Source organism: Mucor mucedo (assembly GCF_025094135.1).
Source record: "Mucor mucedo strain NRRL 3635 chromosome Unknown EV154scaffold_7, whole genome shotgun sequence".
In the NCBI taxonomy this organism is placed as follows: Eukaryota; Fungi; Mucoromycota; class Mucoromycetes; order Mucorales; family Mucoraceae; genus Mucor; species Mucor mucedo.
Window position 1 is genome coordinate 212,497 of NW_026252291.1, and position 12,779 is coordinate 225,275.

A 12,779-nucleotide genomic window follows, 5' to 3' on the forward strand; every position below is an offset into this window, starting at 1 on the left:
AAAAAAAAGAGAGCCGAATAAAGTGTGTGTGTGTTTGTGTGTTTTTTTTTCTTTTCTTTTCTTTTTTCTTTTCTTTACATGATATGACACTTTTTTTCTAGTGATTTCTCCGACTTTTTTAATGTAATATGTTTTTGTTTTGTAGTTGGTTGAGCATTATTAGACATGATTGTGTTCAAGGCATCTTCTCGGAATGCCTTGGCATTGTCCTTGAGCGATCTTGCTAAATGCTTTGGTATCTCTTCGTCTTTAACGGGGCCTAATATCTCATCTAATTTATTCTGTTGAAAATAAACAAGCATATACGCATTGGTGAACCGTTTCAAAGCTCGCGCACTCGTGCATCGCAACTGATCTTCCGTCACGGGCGTCTTTGGATCATCGTCGTTTAAATCAGCTACACGCAATGGGTCATCGCCGTAATTGTCTTCAAATACTTCCCGTAACGTGACGGGTGTGACTCGATCATCGTCAAATTTAAACCATTTACCGTCCTTTTCGGGTTTTAGTAATGCAAAATAGTGTCCTCCGTCAATATCCCCACTATGTACCAGCACTCTTTTTTTTTTTTTCATAATTTAGTTACATTTCATACTAATTATCTCCCACATATACGTTACTTACCCGTGAAGAACATAGTTGCAATCGGTAGGATCTTGACTGGGTATGGAGCAAAACTCATTTAGATTGATATTGTCCGGAAACACATGATGATCATTAATCTAAAAAGGAGGGGTTAGTAAAAAATGAATCGGGTTTTGCTAAAGAACGCATTTTTTTTTTTTTTTTTACTTTTATCATGGTGTCTCTTTGCATATCGTATTCAAATCGCTTTAGTTGGAGATGAAGCACGGGAGGGAAGCTCTCAAATTTGACACCTTTACAGGCATCTTGTAATCCATACCCTTCAGCCATGTACTTGTTCTCACCACTCATAGTTTCAACATCCACATAACGTCGGAATGAATCCTCTAAATTCTTGCATCCTTTGACATTTAATTGAATGTCTAACAAATAGGAATCAGTATGGGATGTAGATGTAAGAACAAGCGTTATTTCCCCTTACATACCATAAAAGTCCTCTACTCGAGAGGATTCATAGTCAACATGGACACACTTTATATAACTCTTCATTTTTCCCATGAATATATGTGTCACTGCACCATCCACTGGCGTACCCTAACATAAAAAGACAGTGTGAGGACAAAAAAAAAGAAAGGAAAAAGAAAGGAAAATCGCACAAAAAAAAATCGTCGATATATATATATGTGTGTGTGTACCTTCATCTTGAGTTCTAAATTATCCTGCAGTACTCGACTAAACTCTTGTACGTCATGTTGCATAAAGGCATCCAAGGAATCCCAGCCAAAGGATTTGGTGAGTTCTGTGGTTCCCACCGAATCATCCGAGTGTTGCAGACTGTAAAAGCAACGCTGCAATGCTAAAGCCACACTGTTGTTGGGATCTTCCTTCTCGGTGGGTATCCTGTACACGGCTTTTCGAAATATATTGGTGAAGAAGAGTGATTGGATCAGTGAATTCATGTAACATGTGGCACCTTGGTTTCGAATGCCCACATAACCCGTCTCTTTACGGGAATCATAGCTGTTTCCCCCCAAGGAATGTTAGTTAGGCTAAAGAATGAGCAGAAGAAAGAAAAAGAAAAAGAAAAGAAAACTCACTTCATGAGGTTGCGCCATAAGACACCTGTTTCATCTTTGACGACTCGTAAAAAGACAGAGATGACGGTTTGATTAGTTTGGTTGATATAAGGTTCTTTACCGGTCTGTAATGATTTCAGATCATGATAACGAGTGAATCCCCAATCAATCTCATCCGCACAAAAACGATGATGAGCATCTATAAATCCACAGTGTTAAGAAAGAAAGAAAAAAGGAGAAAAGAAAAAGGAGGAAAACTAACTGTTGGTGTAAAACTGTTTGGGATCGTCCGGATTTGAAATGACTACAGCAAATTGACCACAGACGGACCAATCTTTTGTATAGGATTCTCCTTTGGTGTCCATAACAACCTCTAGATAGATGGACATCATTTCATGTTGACTGTTTCCCTTGGGGAACAACAAGACACGCCTACAAAGAGAGAGAAAGAATGAGTATCCCAAAAGAGAATGGTCCTTTTTTCTTTGTTACCATTGATATCCTGCTGCTTCGAAAATTGGACCGTGAGCACGTTGTTCCAAAGCTTGCCAGTCGTTTATTTCCCAATGATGGACTTGAAAATCCACTTGTTGCAGTTCTTTGTAAATGGGTAATACAATGGGCAAAACTTTCTCGTCTTTATCAATCAAGCAAGAAAAAAAAAAAAGGTTTATTTATACATGTAGAAGCAAGGTACTATAAACTTACGTTCATATACACTATATAGACTCTTTTCTCTTCCAGCCTTGGGGTCTGTCATGTAAAGAAAAAGAAAGAAAGAGAGAGAGAAAGAGAGAAAGAGAATGGGTAAAAAAAAAAAGAAAGGGAAATGAATGGAGTTTTAACCATGACAATGATGACGTTTTCTTCCAGTTGTTGTTACACCATCAGTATTTCCGGGCGTCGTCGGGTCAAATGAGGGATTTTTTTTTTATATAAAAAGAGCAAGCACAAAAAAAAATTTTTATGTATTTCCACCTCTTTCTTCTTTTTCTTATTCTTTAACCCTGTTTTTCTTTACGCTATATATAATTTTTTTATGAATCTTTTTAATGACACTTGTTGCGATTTCTTATAACCCACCTACGAACAGTAGTAAATGGAGAAAAGGGTTAGCTTTACTAGCATCAAAATTACAACATCACAAAGACAAGTCACCCACTACCCGAGCAGCTGCCACGGAAAAGGTGCTTCGTCACAACTCAAATACGGTGATCAAATGTGAGGATCTTACGGCCAAGGAATTTGCTCAAATGGCGGGCATCAAACTTAAGGAAGAGGATGTTTTGGAAGAGGATGTTTATTTGACAACAAAATCAACAACAACATTAAACAATCATCAAATGACATCAATTTCCACCACACTCTCAACCAAAAGTTGTCACCAGATTTGGGATTCCGACTTTTGGCAATCCAATGAGCCTGTGAAGAAGAAGAAGGTCACCCCCAAGAAATCCACACTGGGTGTTCACACCAAAAGAAATAACAATAATAACAATAATAACAACAATAATATTAATAATGATACCCTATTTATATCACAGCTTCGTTCTTCCTCTTCCACCATTAATTCCGTCCAAAAGGGCAGATTTAAAATCGTTGTAGGACAAGATGATTGTGAGCCTGTAAACCAATATAACCATGTAGTACTCGAGTGGAAACGAAAGAGATCTGATTCATCCACCACAAATATTACCAAAAAATAGCTTCTCCCCCTTCCCTTTCCCTACCTTTCCCTACTATATACTTTCCTTTATATCTATGCCCATCATCATCTCTATTTAACTTGTAAGCCTTTTTTTTTTCCTCCCTTACTCACACACAAAAAAAACACGTTTTTAAACAATCACGTTGTACATAATCACTCATAAAAAAAAATTTATATATACATAATAAATTAAATTTAACCAGTCCTAAAACACGTGTTACAGATATCTCTCACTCTTTCACAGGTGAGGTCATTTCCTTTGGCAGTAAGTCGATCATGTGTGTGAGACGTTGTTCTCGTTAAGAGTTACACCACAAACACACACAAACATAACACACACACACACACACACACACACACACACATACAAAGCCTGTTTACCCATCACAAACAGGCACAGTACCTAAAAGCAAAAAAAATAAGGGGGAAACGTTCCTATTTTTTTAGAGAACAGTCACACTTTTTTTTCTTTCTTTTGTTCTGAGGGAGACGCGTGAATAGAAGACCCGCGTTTTTTTAACAAGCTAAAAAAATGGACAAGGGAAAAGGCAAAGAAAAGGTGTTTAATCTAACAGCAGAATTAGATAATTTACCTTGGGTAGAAAAGTACAGACCCAAGACGTTGGATGACCTTGTCTCTCATGATAATATTACGTCGACCAGTAACTATTCTAGACACACACATACACACAAAGACACACACTAATTAAACGTGAAAAAAAAAATAGTTGAAAAGTTCATTGAAGCGAAAAAGTTGCCTCATTTACTCTTTTACGGTCCTCCTGGTACCGGTAAAACGTCAACGATTTTAGCATGTGCACGACAATTATACGGCGACAAGTTTAAGGCCATGATTCTAGAACTGAATGCATCCGACGATCGTGGTATTGATGTTGTGCGGGAGCAAATCAAGAACTTTGCAAGCACACGAAATATTTACAGCAGTGGTTTTAAACTAATTGTGTTGGACGAAGCGGATTCGATGACGAACCAAGCACAAGCAGCTCTTCGACGTGTGATTGAGAAATACACAAAGAATGTGCGGTTCTGTATTATTTGTAATTATGTCAGCAAGATATTACCGGCCATTCAATCGCGTTGTACCCGATTCCGTTTCTCGCCGTTGGAGGTGGATCAGATTGATGAGCGTCTGGGTGTGATTGTGGAGGCTGAGGGCGTAAATCTGACAGAGGACGGTAAGAAGGCCCTGTTGCGTCTTTCCAAGGGTGATATGCGTCGTGCATTGAATATCCTGCAAGCATGTCATGCTTCTTATGATCGCATCGATGAGACAGCCATCTATAGCTGTACAGGACATCCTGATCCCAAAGTGATTGAGCGAATTGCACGATGGATGATGAATGAAGATTTTACCACTGCTTACTCTAGTGAGTACTTTATGCAGACCCATGTCACACTTCTTTTTTAATGCTTATGTACACACTTTCTTTCTATTCTAGAAATCGAGGAAATTAAACGAGAGTCAGGAATTGCATTGCAGGATATCATTAGTGACCTGCATACTTTTGTCAGTACCATTGAATATCCTGCTAAATCTCGCATCTTGCTGCTCAAGAATCTATGTACGCTGGAATATCGATTAGGCGAGGGAGCCAATGAGCATATCCAGTTGGGTGCATTGGTAGGCACCTTCAAATCAGCACAAGAAAACCTGGCCAAATAAAAAAATTGATTTTTTTAGTGTAAAAAAAGTTAGTTAGTAACCGGATTTAGCATGGATGAGGAAAGTGAAGGGGGTGGGGCGCCCGCTCACCCGCTCTCCTGGGAAAAAAAGGCAACCAAATGGGAATGTAATTTTGAACTTGTTTTACATGCAAAGAGAATGACGTGACACTGCATGAAACGGGTTCTTTTTTTTTTAAAAAAAAAAAAAAAAAAAAAATGCCAAAGGAATGCCCTGAGGATGGGCTGAGATATAATGGATGGCAGAAGGGGAGGATGAAATAATTGCCTTTGTGAAAAAAGAGATGATCTACGGGATGATCAGAAAAGCGTTAGTACATCATGAAATAGCCGTAAGCCTTTTCTGGTTACTTCTAGAATAGAGAAAAATTGCTACTTGTAAAGAGGGTTGGTGGGGGAATGGAAGAGAATGGTGTACTTTTTTTTTATTGGTGCACCCAGATTTCTGGTTAAAAAAAAAAAAATGTGTCACTTTTTTCTATGCCAGTCGAGGATAATCGAGATATTTTTAACGGGACGATACGCTTTTAGGTTGGAAAGAATGCCTTATCTCGATACCCGTGTGATGTGTCTTGTTTAAAAGAGGAGATGCAATGTGACTGCTAATACACTTGTTCTTTTTTTTTTTTTTTTGAGCGGACCCAATTCTATCCAGCAAACTCCCTCTTTTTTTTTTCGAACATGAACTTTTTTGGGTTTTCTATATTTTTTTTTTTTTTATATATATACATATATTTTTTTTTTTTTTTTTGAAGTAAAAAAAGTTTAAATTGAGCTAATGGATGTTTCGAAATTATGTATTAATGAGGATGTTGTTAATTCCAGTTCACCACCAATAAATAGGTAAAGAAAAAAAAAGAACGTAAAAAGAATAAAAATAAAAAATAGGTGGTAATGTTTGATAGACCTCGTTTATTACCGACTCACGAAGACGAAAATGTAAATAATAATAATTCAACCTTATACCAGAATACTCCCCAATTCACCTATCAACAAAATTATCAACTACAACATCGAAATCTAAAGAACTATACGTTTCTACAGCAGATACAGCCACCTCCTCCACCTCCGCTACCTTCTTCCACCAACACATCGAATTATCCTCCTCCTCCGTTACCATCGTTACCACCCATCTCCTATCCGACCGTTACCTATGCTACACAACCACCGCCGGACAACAGCACTAAGCTTAATCAGGTACATGCCCACTAAAAGTAAGAAAAGACAATGACTAACAGTAAACTGTTTAGCTGTTGGAACAGTGTAACCTGATTCATTCAAGGATTGGCAAATACCGTGTCGATCCACTGACAGAATCAGAAAGAAGTCAAATTATTGATCAAGTGTATTATACAGCCGAGACCATGCTGGCCTCCATTAAAGAACTACAGTCTGAAGAAACCCACGACAATGATATCAATATGATGGACGATGTATCCGAATCCTCAATGAATAATAATAATAATAATAGAGTAAGCAAAATATAAAAAAAAAAGGTTCTTAATTGTTCTATCGACTCACTGCTAAATATACTTTTTTTTTTAGATGAACGATGATTCGCAAACTGACGAATATAAAATGATTAGACAAGCCCGAAACCTACAAGATGCCAATGCTAGACCGAAATACCGTCGAAGAAGCGTGAGTGTCTCTATTTTTACGCACTCCCTTTATTGATTCAATGTATTAACCGCACAAAGATAGAAACGTAGCATGATTGGACAACGATGTCATTCGTGTAATACCACAGAGGTAAAGTAAGGTTTTTTTAATTGTGATTGCATTGTAAACTAAACTGTATCCAGACACCCGAATGGCGAAGAGGACCAGATGGAGCTCGAACTCTATGTAATGCATGCGGGTTGCGTAAGTATTATTGGATTTTTATCTCCCATAAAAGTGTTAACTCTCTTTTTTTTTTTTTTTAGATTATTCCAAGCTGCTAAGAAAGGGATCGATGACAGTTCAAACACATAATTTTGCTTTAGACAGTCCGCCAGGAATTCAAATACCTACTCGAATCATTCAATATCCTTGTCCTTCTCCATCCCTGATAAAAAATAATGACGATATGGATGATCGATCTTAAAAAAATAAAAAATAAAAAATTACGCACTAAAAAAATAAAAAAAAATAAAAACCCCTATTTTCATTAAAAAAAAAAAAAAAATCTACGCCACACATGAATTTTCTATTTGTTTGGGATAAGGGGGGGAGGGGGAGGGGTATGTTGTGTGTGACAGGGTTTCTTTTTTTTTGATTTTTTTTGTTGTTTTTATTGGCAGCAGCCTTTGTTATGATCATCTTTCTTAATTCTATGGTTATATTCATATGTAGCAGAAGGAGGTCTCAGGGTCACTGTCTTTGTACCCACAGCCAGATCATTTACTTGCTCTTTGGTCTTTTGTAACAGCTTGGATTTGGCCAGTTCCTTATAGACATGTTCAAACATGGTTTCAAATGCATCAGTGACGTTGGTGGCATCATAAGCACTGGTCTCAAAGAACAGCATGTTGGATTGCGTCGCGTACTGTCGTGCTATTTCTGTGCTCACCTGTCGATTGACGTCCGAGAGATCCAGCTTATTACCGATCAACACCAGTGGGATATTCTCTTCCGTGTGTTCACGTAGTTCCTTTAACCACTGATCTACATGGTCAAACGACGGCTTCCGTGTGATGTCTGCTCAAGAAGTTAATAACACTCTTTTTTTATCACTCACATAAGTGTCTTCAATTTACCGTACACAAGCAGTGCACCCACTGCTCCCCTATAAAATGCACTTGTAATTGCCTTGTACCTTTCTTGACCACTCGTGTCCCAAATCTGGGCTTTGATGAAACAATTGTCCTGATAGGCATGCATGTGAGGCTCATGTGGCTTTCAATAATATATAAAAAAACACTTACAATCTTGAGGCTCTTGGTTGCAAATTCCACTCCTATTTAAAATAATGAGTCTCTCTCTTTTTAAATACTTATTAACGCACGGTACCTATTGTACTTCTGGAGTCCTCCATAAATTCATCGGACTATTTAAAAATCAGAAAGTCAGCATCAGGCGCAAAAAAAAAAAAAAAAAAAAAAAAAAAAAAAGACATACGGTGTATCGTAATAACAAGTTGGATTTACCCACACCTGAGTCACCAATAATGACAATCTTGAATAAATAATCGTACGCGTCCTCAGAAATCATGTCTTTTTTTATATATAAAAAAGAAAGAGAAAGAAAAAAAATAGAGAAAAACAAAAATAGAAAGCGGATAAAGGGGAAGAACTGTGTAACCAAAGGATTGGCGCAGTCTCTTTTTTATAAAAAAAAAGAAATGTGGTACAAAGTGGGACAATGGAGACAGAGGTTATTTGGCATTTGGCCACGTGCATTTCTCGCTTAGGGGAGAAAGCCACACATCTGTATTTTACCCCCCCCCTCCCCTCTTCTATTTATGCATAAAGGGGTAAGAAACACCCGATCATGATACCGAGGATTTCCCTTTATATATCTCTATGCTCTCTCCATCTTTCTCTATCACTTTTTCACACTTTTTACATATATATAAAACATGTCGGATTTCTCCATGAATGAAGGGCTAGAAAGGATCAGCAACTCTTTGCAGCAGCTGATTAGAGAGGCCCAAGCCAGTTTATCTCCATTGCCCGTCATTAAAGAAGATAGAGGTATATCCGTCAAGAGGAAATACCCAGCCATGATGGGATCAGTCATTACAGCGTTCATCATGTCACTGAGACAGAGCCAAGCGTCTATGGAGACCAACATGTGGACAGCATTGATTTTATTAAGTAAGAATTTTCACAAGAGAGCCCATATGATTAGTTGTGTGGATAAAATAGTGATTCGAATGAGTCTTTACAGTCATCCCATCATCTCGAGACAGATCCTGGACTGGATTTACAAGACCAATCTCTGTTTAAATCTAATAAACCTAATACTTTTTTAAAGTAGCTCTCGATCCATCCACTCGATCCATCAATTCCTGACACACTTTCACTCCCTTTCTTCTATCTTGTCTAGCCGTCTCAAACTCGGATGGGCAGTCCACTCCATCCAGTGTGATGAGTGCTTGCATTAATAGTTCCGATAAATAGATCCCCAGATCCTCTGTCTCCTTTCTCTTTTCCGTCTGTGGGTTCTCCATCACACACACCACGCCAATATCAAATTCTTCAATCTTATCCTTGGCTCCTTCGATCTTGTCCATCACCTTGGATATACGCATCATGTACCCTACCTCCTCTGGGTTGCCTGACGCCGTCTCCATCACCTGCTCTGTCTGTTTTTTTTTGGTGAGTCTCTCTTATAATATATATATATATATAGAACACACAATAAACACTCCTTCCACTTACTCGCACTCGGTCGCCGTATAATAGCACAACGGACCCGCCATGGATACCGCTGCTCTGTAAAGTAGCGGTATCATCTTTGATATAAGCCCCTGACACTTTAAGTTTCATGGTTGCCAAGGTAACCCCCGTGGCTCGTTTACATCGATCCTTTAATTCCCCCACGGTTGCTTGGGGAAGACGATCGCCGAATCCGACGTCATAGTAACGATCACCGTACGAAATTACAATCACACCTCTTCGTTCATGTTGTTCTCTCTGTTGTTGTTGTTTACTTTGTTGAGGAGTGTTCGTGTTTGATGAGTTGGACTTCTTCAAGCCAAAAAAAGATGCGAATGAGTCCATTAATAAAGAGAGAGAGAGAGAGAGAGAAAAAAAAAAAGAAAGGTTTATAAACTCAGAGAGATTTTTATTTATTTATTTATTTATTTATTTTTATATGTGTATAAAAAAATAGGGATCATTTACAAAAAAAAAAAAAAAAAATAAAGGAAGGAGAAATATATACAATGAAATAAAATGCGTTGTCTTTTTTTTTTTTTTTACCATTTATTAGGTTGAGAAGGTCGACGTTTTCCACCTTTAGGTGTTGCCATGGGAGAAGGAGGTCGATACGTGGGATGATATGTGCCGGACGACGATGAGGCTGCTGTTGTTGGTGTAGTGGTTTCGTATTTGGGTGAATAATAATTTTGTTCATCCTGTGTATTATTTAATAAAGAAGCAATGGAGGGAGATTGCCGTGCGTTACAGGAAGGCTCTTCTTCCTTCTCAATACGATGTTCCAAATGACGAATCCATCGATTACGACACTGTATATTGCTACGACCATGTACGTCCTTGGAACAGGCCTCCCAATTGCTATGGCCGTATTTTTTAACGGCCTTTCTCAGTAAAGCATCCTCAGCCTCTGTCCAACGTGTATAGGTGGATCTTGGCTTTTTTGGAATGTGTTGCGTAAATGAGGGTTGTTCTGGTGATGACGAGGGTTGCTGTTGTGTCGCAGCTAAATGTGTCTTTTGTTAGTGTTTTAATTCTATATAGTCAGTGAATAAAAGGTTACCTTTACGCGTGGGAACCATGAGCTGTGGCATAGCAAGGAGAGTGGCCGCAGAGTCAATGGAACGTTGTGATCTTCTATCGTCCAGACGAGAGCGCAGTCGCTTTTCGTTGGACAAGACACGGTGTGAGGTGGAATCGAATTCGGGATCACTCAGCATTTGGTCAGCCACGATACCTAAACTATCGAGACCGGACAAAGGATGTTGTTCAGAGGATCTTACCTCACTGCGTGGCGAATACTGTTGTTGAAAGAGATAGGGTACTTTTCTGGTGGTAGTGGTGTTGGTTGATGTATTTGGTGTGTTGAGGGTAGCCTTTTTTTCTTTGGGGGAAAGACTTGTGTTACTTTTGGAGTCCAATAGATTATGCAAATAATCGATTTCGGCATCTCTTGCTGATAGTCTTAATTCGGCTAAATGTAGTTTGCGCAATAAGAGTTTTCTGTCGTGAAGCAAAGTTTCCTTGTCTACGGTTTCATGGTCATTGAGATCGGTGTTTTCTATCGTGTACAGTATAGAGGCCATCTTAGCGAGTTTTTTGGTTAATGTTTCTATTTCTTTGTGTAATAAATCTGTTTCTAATAAATAATGCGCGCGCTGTTCATTTTGCTTTTTTTTTTGTGGTGCGTATTTAGTCTTAATTAATTAACTCTAATTTTTTTTTTATACGTTACCGACATGAGAAAGATGCTTTTCATTGTATTGATGGCATCGTCTTTATCCGGCACAGAAGAATGTTTGATTTGTTCTGCTTGTGACCAAATCACACCTTCCAAATACTTTTGACGTTCAATGGATTCTCGCAACTTTATTTTTTGGGGGTTTTAAATTAGTACATAAAAAGGATAAAATGTAAATAAAGGGTGAAAAATAAAATAAAAATTACCTTTTGTTGTAGATCATCCGAATTTTGTCTCCACTCACTAGTTGTAGGAGCAACATAATCCCACTTTTTTTTAAAAAATTACAAAGAATATACATTTCGTGTGTGGTTTAGAGTCACATGATATTCAATCTCTTTTTTTTAAAAAAAAAAAACTTACTGGATATTCAACAGTAGAAGTAACAGGCAATAATGTGCTCGTCATCGAATCTCCGCTATGGAGACTCACGGCTTGTTTACTATTACTTTGATTCGACGGAGCTGTGATCGCATTAGGGTGCAGATGCTGCGGGGACAACAAAGGATGAAGTTGTTGTTGTTGTTGTTGTTCATGTGGATTATCCAATAAAACAAGGTCAATCTTCCATTTTGCATTTTCTCCCCACTGATCAATCTACAAAAGAAGAAAAAAAAAAATTAAAAAAATTACCAAAAAAACTTTTCGGTCTTTTTTTTTTCGTCTTCTTTTTACCTGTCTTTTCACAGAGTTAAAGATATTATCCAATTGTCCAGAATTATGACCTTTTTGTGGTGATTGTACTCCTCCAAGAGGCGAAGGAGTTTTAACTGTCGAAGACAGATTTTGTAACCTTGATATTGTCTCGTTTTGCATTTGTTTGTTACAAAAGAAGTAAGAAAAAAAAAAAAAAAAAAAAAAGGGAAAACAAAAAATATTTAAATAAAAAAAAAAGGTTATGTTGCAAAAGAACGAGGAAATAACTTTTTTTTTCTTTTTTTTTTTTTTCTGGTAATTTTTCACCCCGCTTTTACAACTATGAGACATGACGTCATGGAAACCATTTTAGTTAAAGTGCTACAACCAAAACCTATGGAAATTGGCGTTTTACGCTGATATGATTGGTCAGAAGAAGAAAAAAAACTACTTGTCGGACATTGAAAAGTAAAACTCCATTAGGTGAAAGGGATGAAGTTTATCTTCTATAACGATAAAAATGTTCTTACTCCAAATTCATTTCTTGACTTAGCCAGAGAACGTATACAACATGGAATACAATAGCACTGTGATTCGAATTTATCATACAAGATAGCGACTTTACCCAGAGATTTTTGGTTGAACGTGGGGTTGGTGAGGGGGGGAGGACAAGCAGGTTGTAAATGACCAAATAGATCAACTTATCGCGTCAAGATGGGTAGAGTAAGCTACAACATAACAAAAGACAGATTTGGTGAGGGAAAATCTGGAGTATACACTAAGCAAGTATCAACAGGCCGTAAATTCATTCTCTCAAAAATTCCAGCTACATAAACGCGCTAGACTGCTGAATTCTACCTCCTTTTTATCTTCTTCCTTAGAACCTCCCAGATAAAGTATTTCATTACTATCTAAAATAGTTTATTATTATTATTCAAGCAGTAAATCTACTAGTGCTTTGCATG

General features: G+C 37.7%; 7 protein-coding genes across 7 annotated transcripts; 3 read left to right on the top strand and 4 right to left on the bottom strand.

Annotated features, from left to right (window-relative positions):
• Position 1: 1 nt before the first annotated feature.
• EV154DRAFT_279707 (biquitin carboxyl-terminal hydrolase) lies at positions 2–2,468 on the bottom strand. Its single transcript, XM_051594745.1, has 9 exons — positions 2,370–2,468; positions 2,154–2,298; positions 1,924–2,093; positions 1,683–1,860; positions 1,281–1,605; positions 1,071–1,179; positions 793–1,007; positions 625–722; positions 2–558 (listed from the first exon to the last, which is right to left on the bottom strand). Exons 1-9 carry the CDS (start codon positions 2,419–2,421, stop codon positions 75–77), a joined length of 1,776 nt encoding a protein of 591 aa, XP_051462480.1. The 5' UTR covers positions 2,422–2,468; the 3' UTR covers positions 2–74.
• A 22-nt stretch (positions 2,469–2,490) lies between these two features.
• EV154DRAFT_493413 (uncharacterized protein) lies at positions 2,491–3,577 on the top strand. The gene has a single exon (XM_051599797.1). The coding sequence runs from the start codon at positions 2,714–2,716 to the stop codon at positions 3,365–3,367; it is 654 nt and encodes a 217-aa protein (XP_051462481.1). The 5' UTR covers positions 2,491–2,713; the 3' UTR covers positions 3,368–3,577.
• Positions 3,578–3,855: 278 nt separating this feature from the next.
• Positions 3,856–5,097, top strand: EV154DRAFT_541715 (P-loop containing nucleoside triphosphate hydrolase protein). The gene is made up of 3 exons (XM_051604492.1): positions 3,856–4,031; positions 4,098–4,757; positions 4,830–5,097. The coding sequence occupies exons 1-3, from the start codon at positions 3,902–3,904 to the stop codon at positions 5,051–5,053; spliced, it is 1,014 nt and encodes a 337-aa protein (XP_051462482.1). The 5' UTR covers positions 3,856–3,901; the 3' UTR covers positions 5,054–5,097.
• Positions 5,098–5,751: 654 nt separating this feature from the next.
• On the top strand, positions 5,752–7,217 carry EV154DRAFT_493417 (GATA zinc finger-domain-containing protein). The gene is made up of 7 exons (XM_051599798.1): positions 5,752–5,916; positions 5,979–6,270; positions 6,324–6,545; positions 6,619–6,714; positions 6,778–6,825; positions 6,879–6,939; positions 7,002–7,217. The coding sequence occupies exons 1-7, from the start codon at positions 5,852–5,854 to the stop codon at positions 7,160–7,162; spliced, it is 945 nt and encodes a 314-aa protein (XP_051462483.1). The 5' UTR covers positions 5,752–5,851; the 3' UTR covers positions 7,163–7,217.
• EV154DRAFT_493419 (GTP-binding protein) lies at positions 7,186–8,345 on the bottom strand. The gene is made up of 5 exons (XM_051599799.1): positions 8,176–8,345; positions 8,068–8,104; positions 7,983–8,014; positions 7,815–7,923; positions 7,186–7,755 (listed from the first exon to the last, which is right to left on the bottom strand). Exons 1-5 carry the CDS (start codon positions 8,266–8,268, stop codon positions 7,349–7,351), a joined length of 678 nt encoding a protein of 225 aa, XP_051462484.1. The 5' UTR covers positions 8,269–8,345; the 3' UTR covers positions 7,186–7,348.
• Positions 8,346–9,016: 671 nt separating this feature from the next.
• On the bottom strand, positions 9,017–9,548 carry EV154DRAFT_412098 (uncharacterized protein; the record flags this gene model as incomplete). Its single annotated transcript, XM_051595494.1, has 2 exons — positions 9,017–9,360; positions 9,437–9,548. 2 exons carry the CDS (start codon positions 9,546–9,548, stop codon positions 9,017–9,019), a joined length of 456 nt encoding a protein of 151 aa, XP_051462485.1.
• Positions 9,549–9,861: 313 nt separating this feature from the next.
• EV154DRAFT_493427 (uncharacterized protein) lies at positions 9,862–12,090 on the bottom strand. The gene is given in 7 exon segments (XM_051599800.1): positions 9,862–9,893; positions 9,906–10,443; positions 10,501–11,107; positions 11,173–11,304; positions 11,385–11,447; positions 11,542–11,775; positions 11,854–12,090. 6 exon segments carry the CDS (start codon positions 11,992–11,994, stop codon positions 9,980–9,982), a joined length of 1,641 nt encoding a protein of 546 aa, XP_051462486.1. The 5' UTR covers positions 11,995–12,090; the 3' UTR covers positions 9,862–9,893; positions 9,906–9,979.
• Between the last annotated feature and the right edge of the window lie 689 nt (positions 12,091–12,779).

Coding starts and splice junctions, on each gene's coding strand:
- EV154DRAFT_493417 (XM_051599798.1), top strand. CDS start 5,852: ATGGATGTTTCGAAATTATGTATTAATGAGGATGTTGTTAATTCCAGT. Junction 5,917..5,978: donor AGTTCACCACCAATAAATAG/GTAAAGAAAAAA, acceptor AATGTTTGATAG/ACCTCGTTTATTACCGACTC. Junction 6,715..6,777: donor CGAAATACCGTCGAAGAAGC/GTGAGTGTCTCT, acceptor GCACAAAGATAG/AAACGTAGCATGATTGGACA.
- EV154DRAFT_493427 (XM_051599800.1), bottom strand. CDS start 11,994: ATGCAAAACGAGACAATATCAAGGTTACAAAATCTGTCTTCGACAGTT. Junction 11,776..11,853: donor TTAACTCTGTGAAAAGACAG/GTAAAAAGAAGA, acceptor CTTCTTTTGTAG/ATTGATCAGTGGGGAGAAAA. Junction 11,448..11,541: donor CTTCTACTGTTGAATATCCA/GTAAGTTTTTTT, acceptor TTTAAAAAAAAG/TGGGATTATGTTGCTCCTAC.
- EV154DRAFT_541715 (XM_051604492.1), top strand. CDS start 3,902: ATGGACAAGGGAAAAGGCAAAGAAAAGGTGTTTAATCTAACAGCAGAA. Junction 4,032..4,097: donor TGATAATATTACGTCGACCA/GTAACTATTCTA, acceptor AAAAAAAAATAG/TTGAAAAGTTCATTGAAGCG. Junction 4,758..4,829: donor TTTTACCACTGCTTACTCTA/GTGAGTACTTTA, acceptor TTTCTATTCTAG/AAATCGAGGAAATTAAACGA.
- EV154DRAFT_493419 (XM_051599799.1), bottom strand. CDS start 8,268: ATGATTTCTGAGGACGCGTACGATTATTTATTCAAGATTGTCATTATT. Junction 8,015..8,067: donor GGACTCCAGAAGTACAATAG/GTACCGTGCGTT, acceptor TATTTTAAATAG/GAGTGGAATTTGCAACCAAG. Junction 7,924..7,982: donor CAACCAAGAGCCTCAAGATT/GTAAGTGTTTTT, acceptor CATGCCTATCAG/GACAATTGTTTCATCAAAGC.
- EV154DRAFT_279707 (XM_051594745.1), bottom strand. CDS start 2,421: ATGACAGACCCCAAGGCTGGAAGAGAAAAGAGTCTATATAGTGTATAT. Junction 2,094..2,153: donor GAAGCAGCAGGATATCAATG/GTAACAAAGAAA, acceptor CTCTCTTTGTAG/GCGTGTCTTGTTGTTCCCCA. Junction 1,008..1,070: donor TCGAGTAGAGGACTTTTATG/GTATGTAAGGGG, acceptor CCTATTTGTTAG/ACATTCAATTAAATGTCAAA.
- EV154DRAFT_493413 (XM_051599797.1), top strand. CDS start 2,714: ATGACACTTGTTGCGATTTCTTATAACCCACCTACGAACAGTAGTAAA.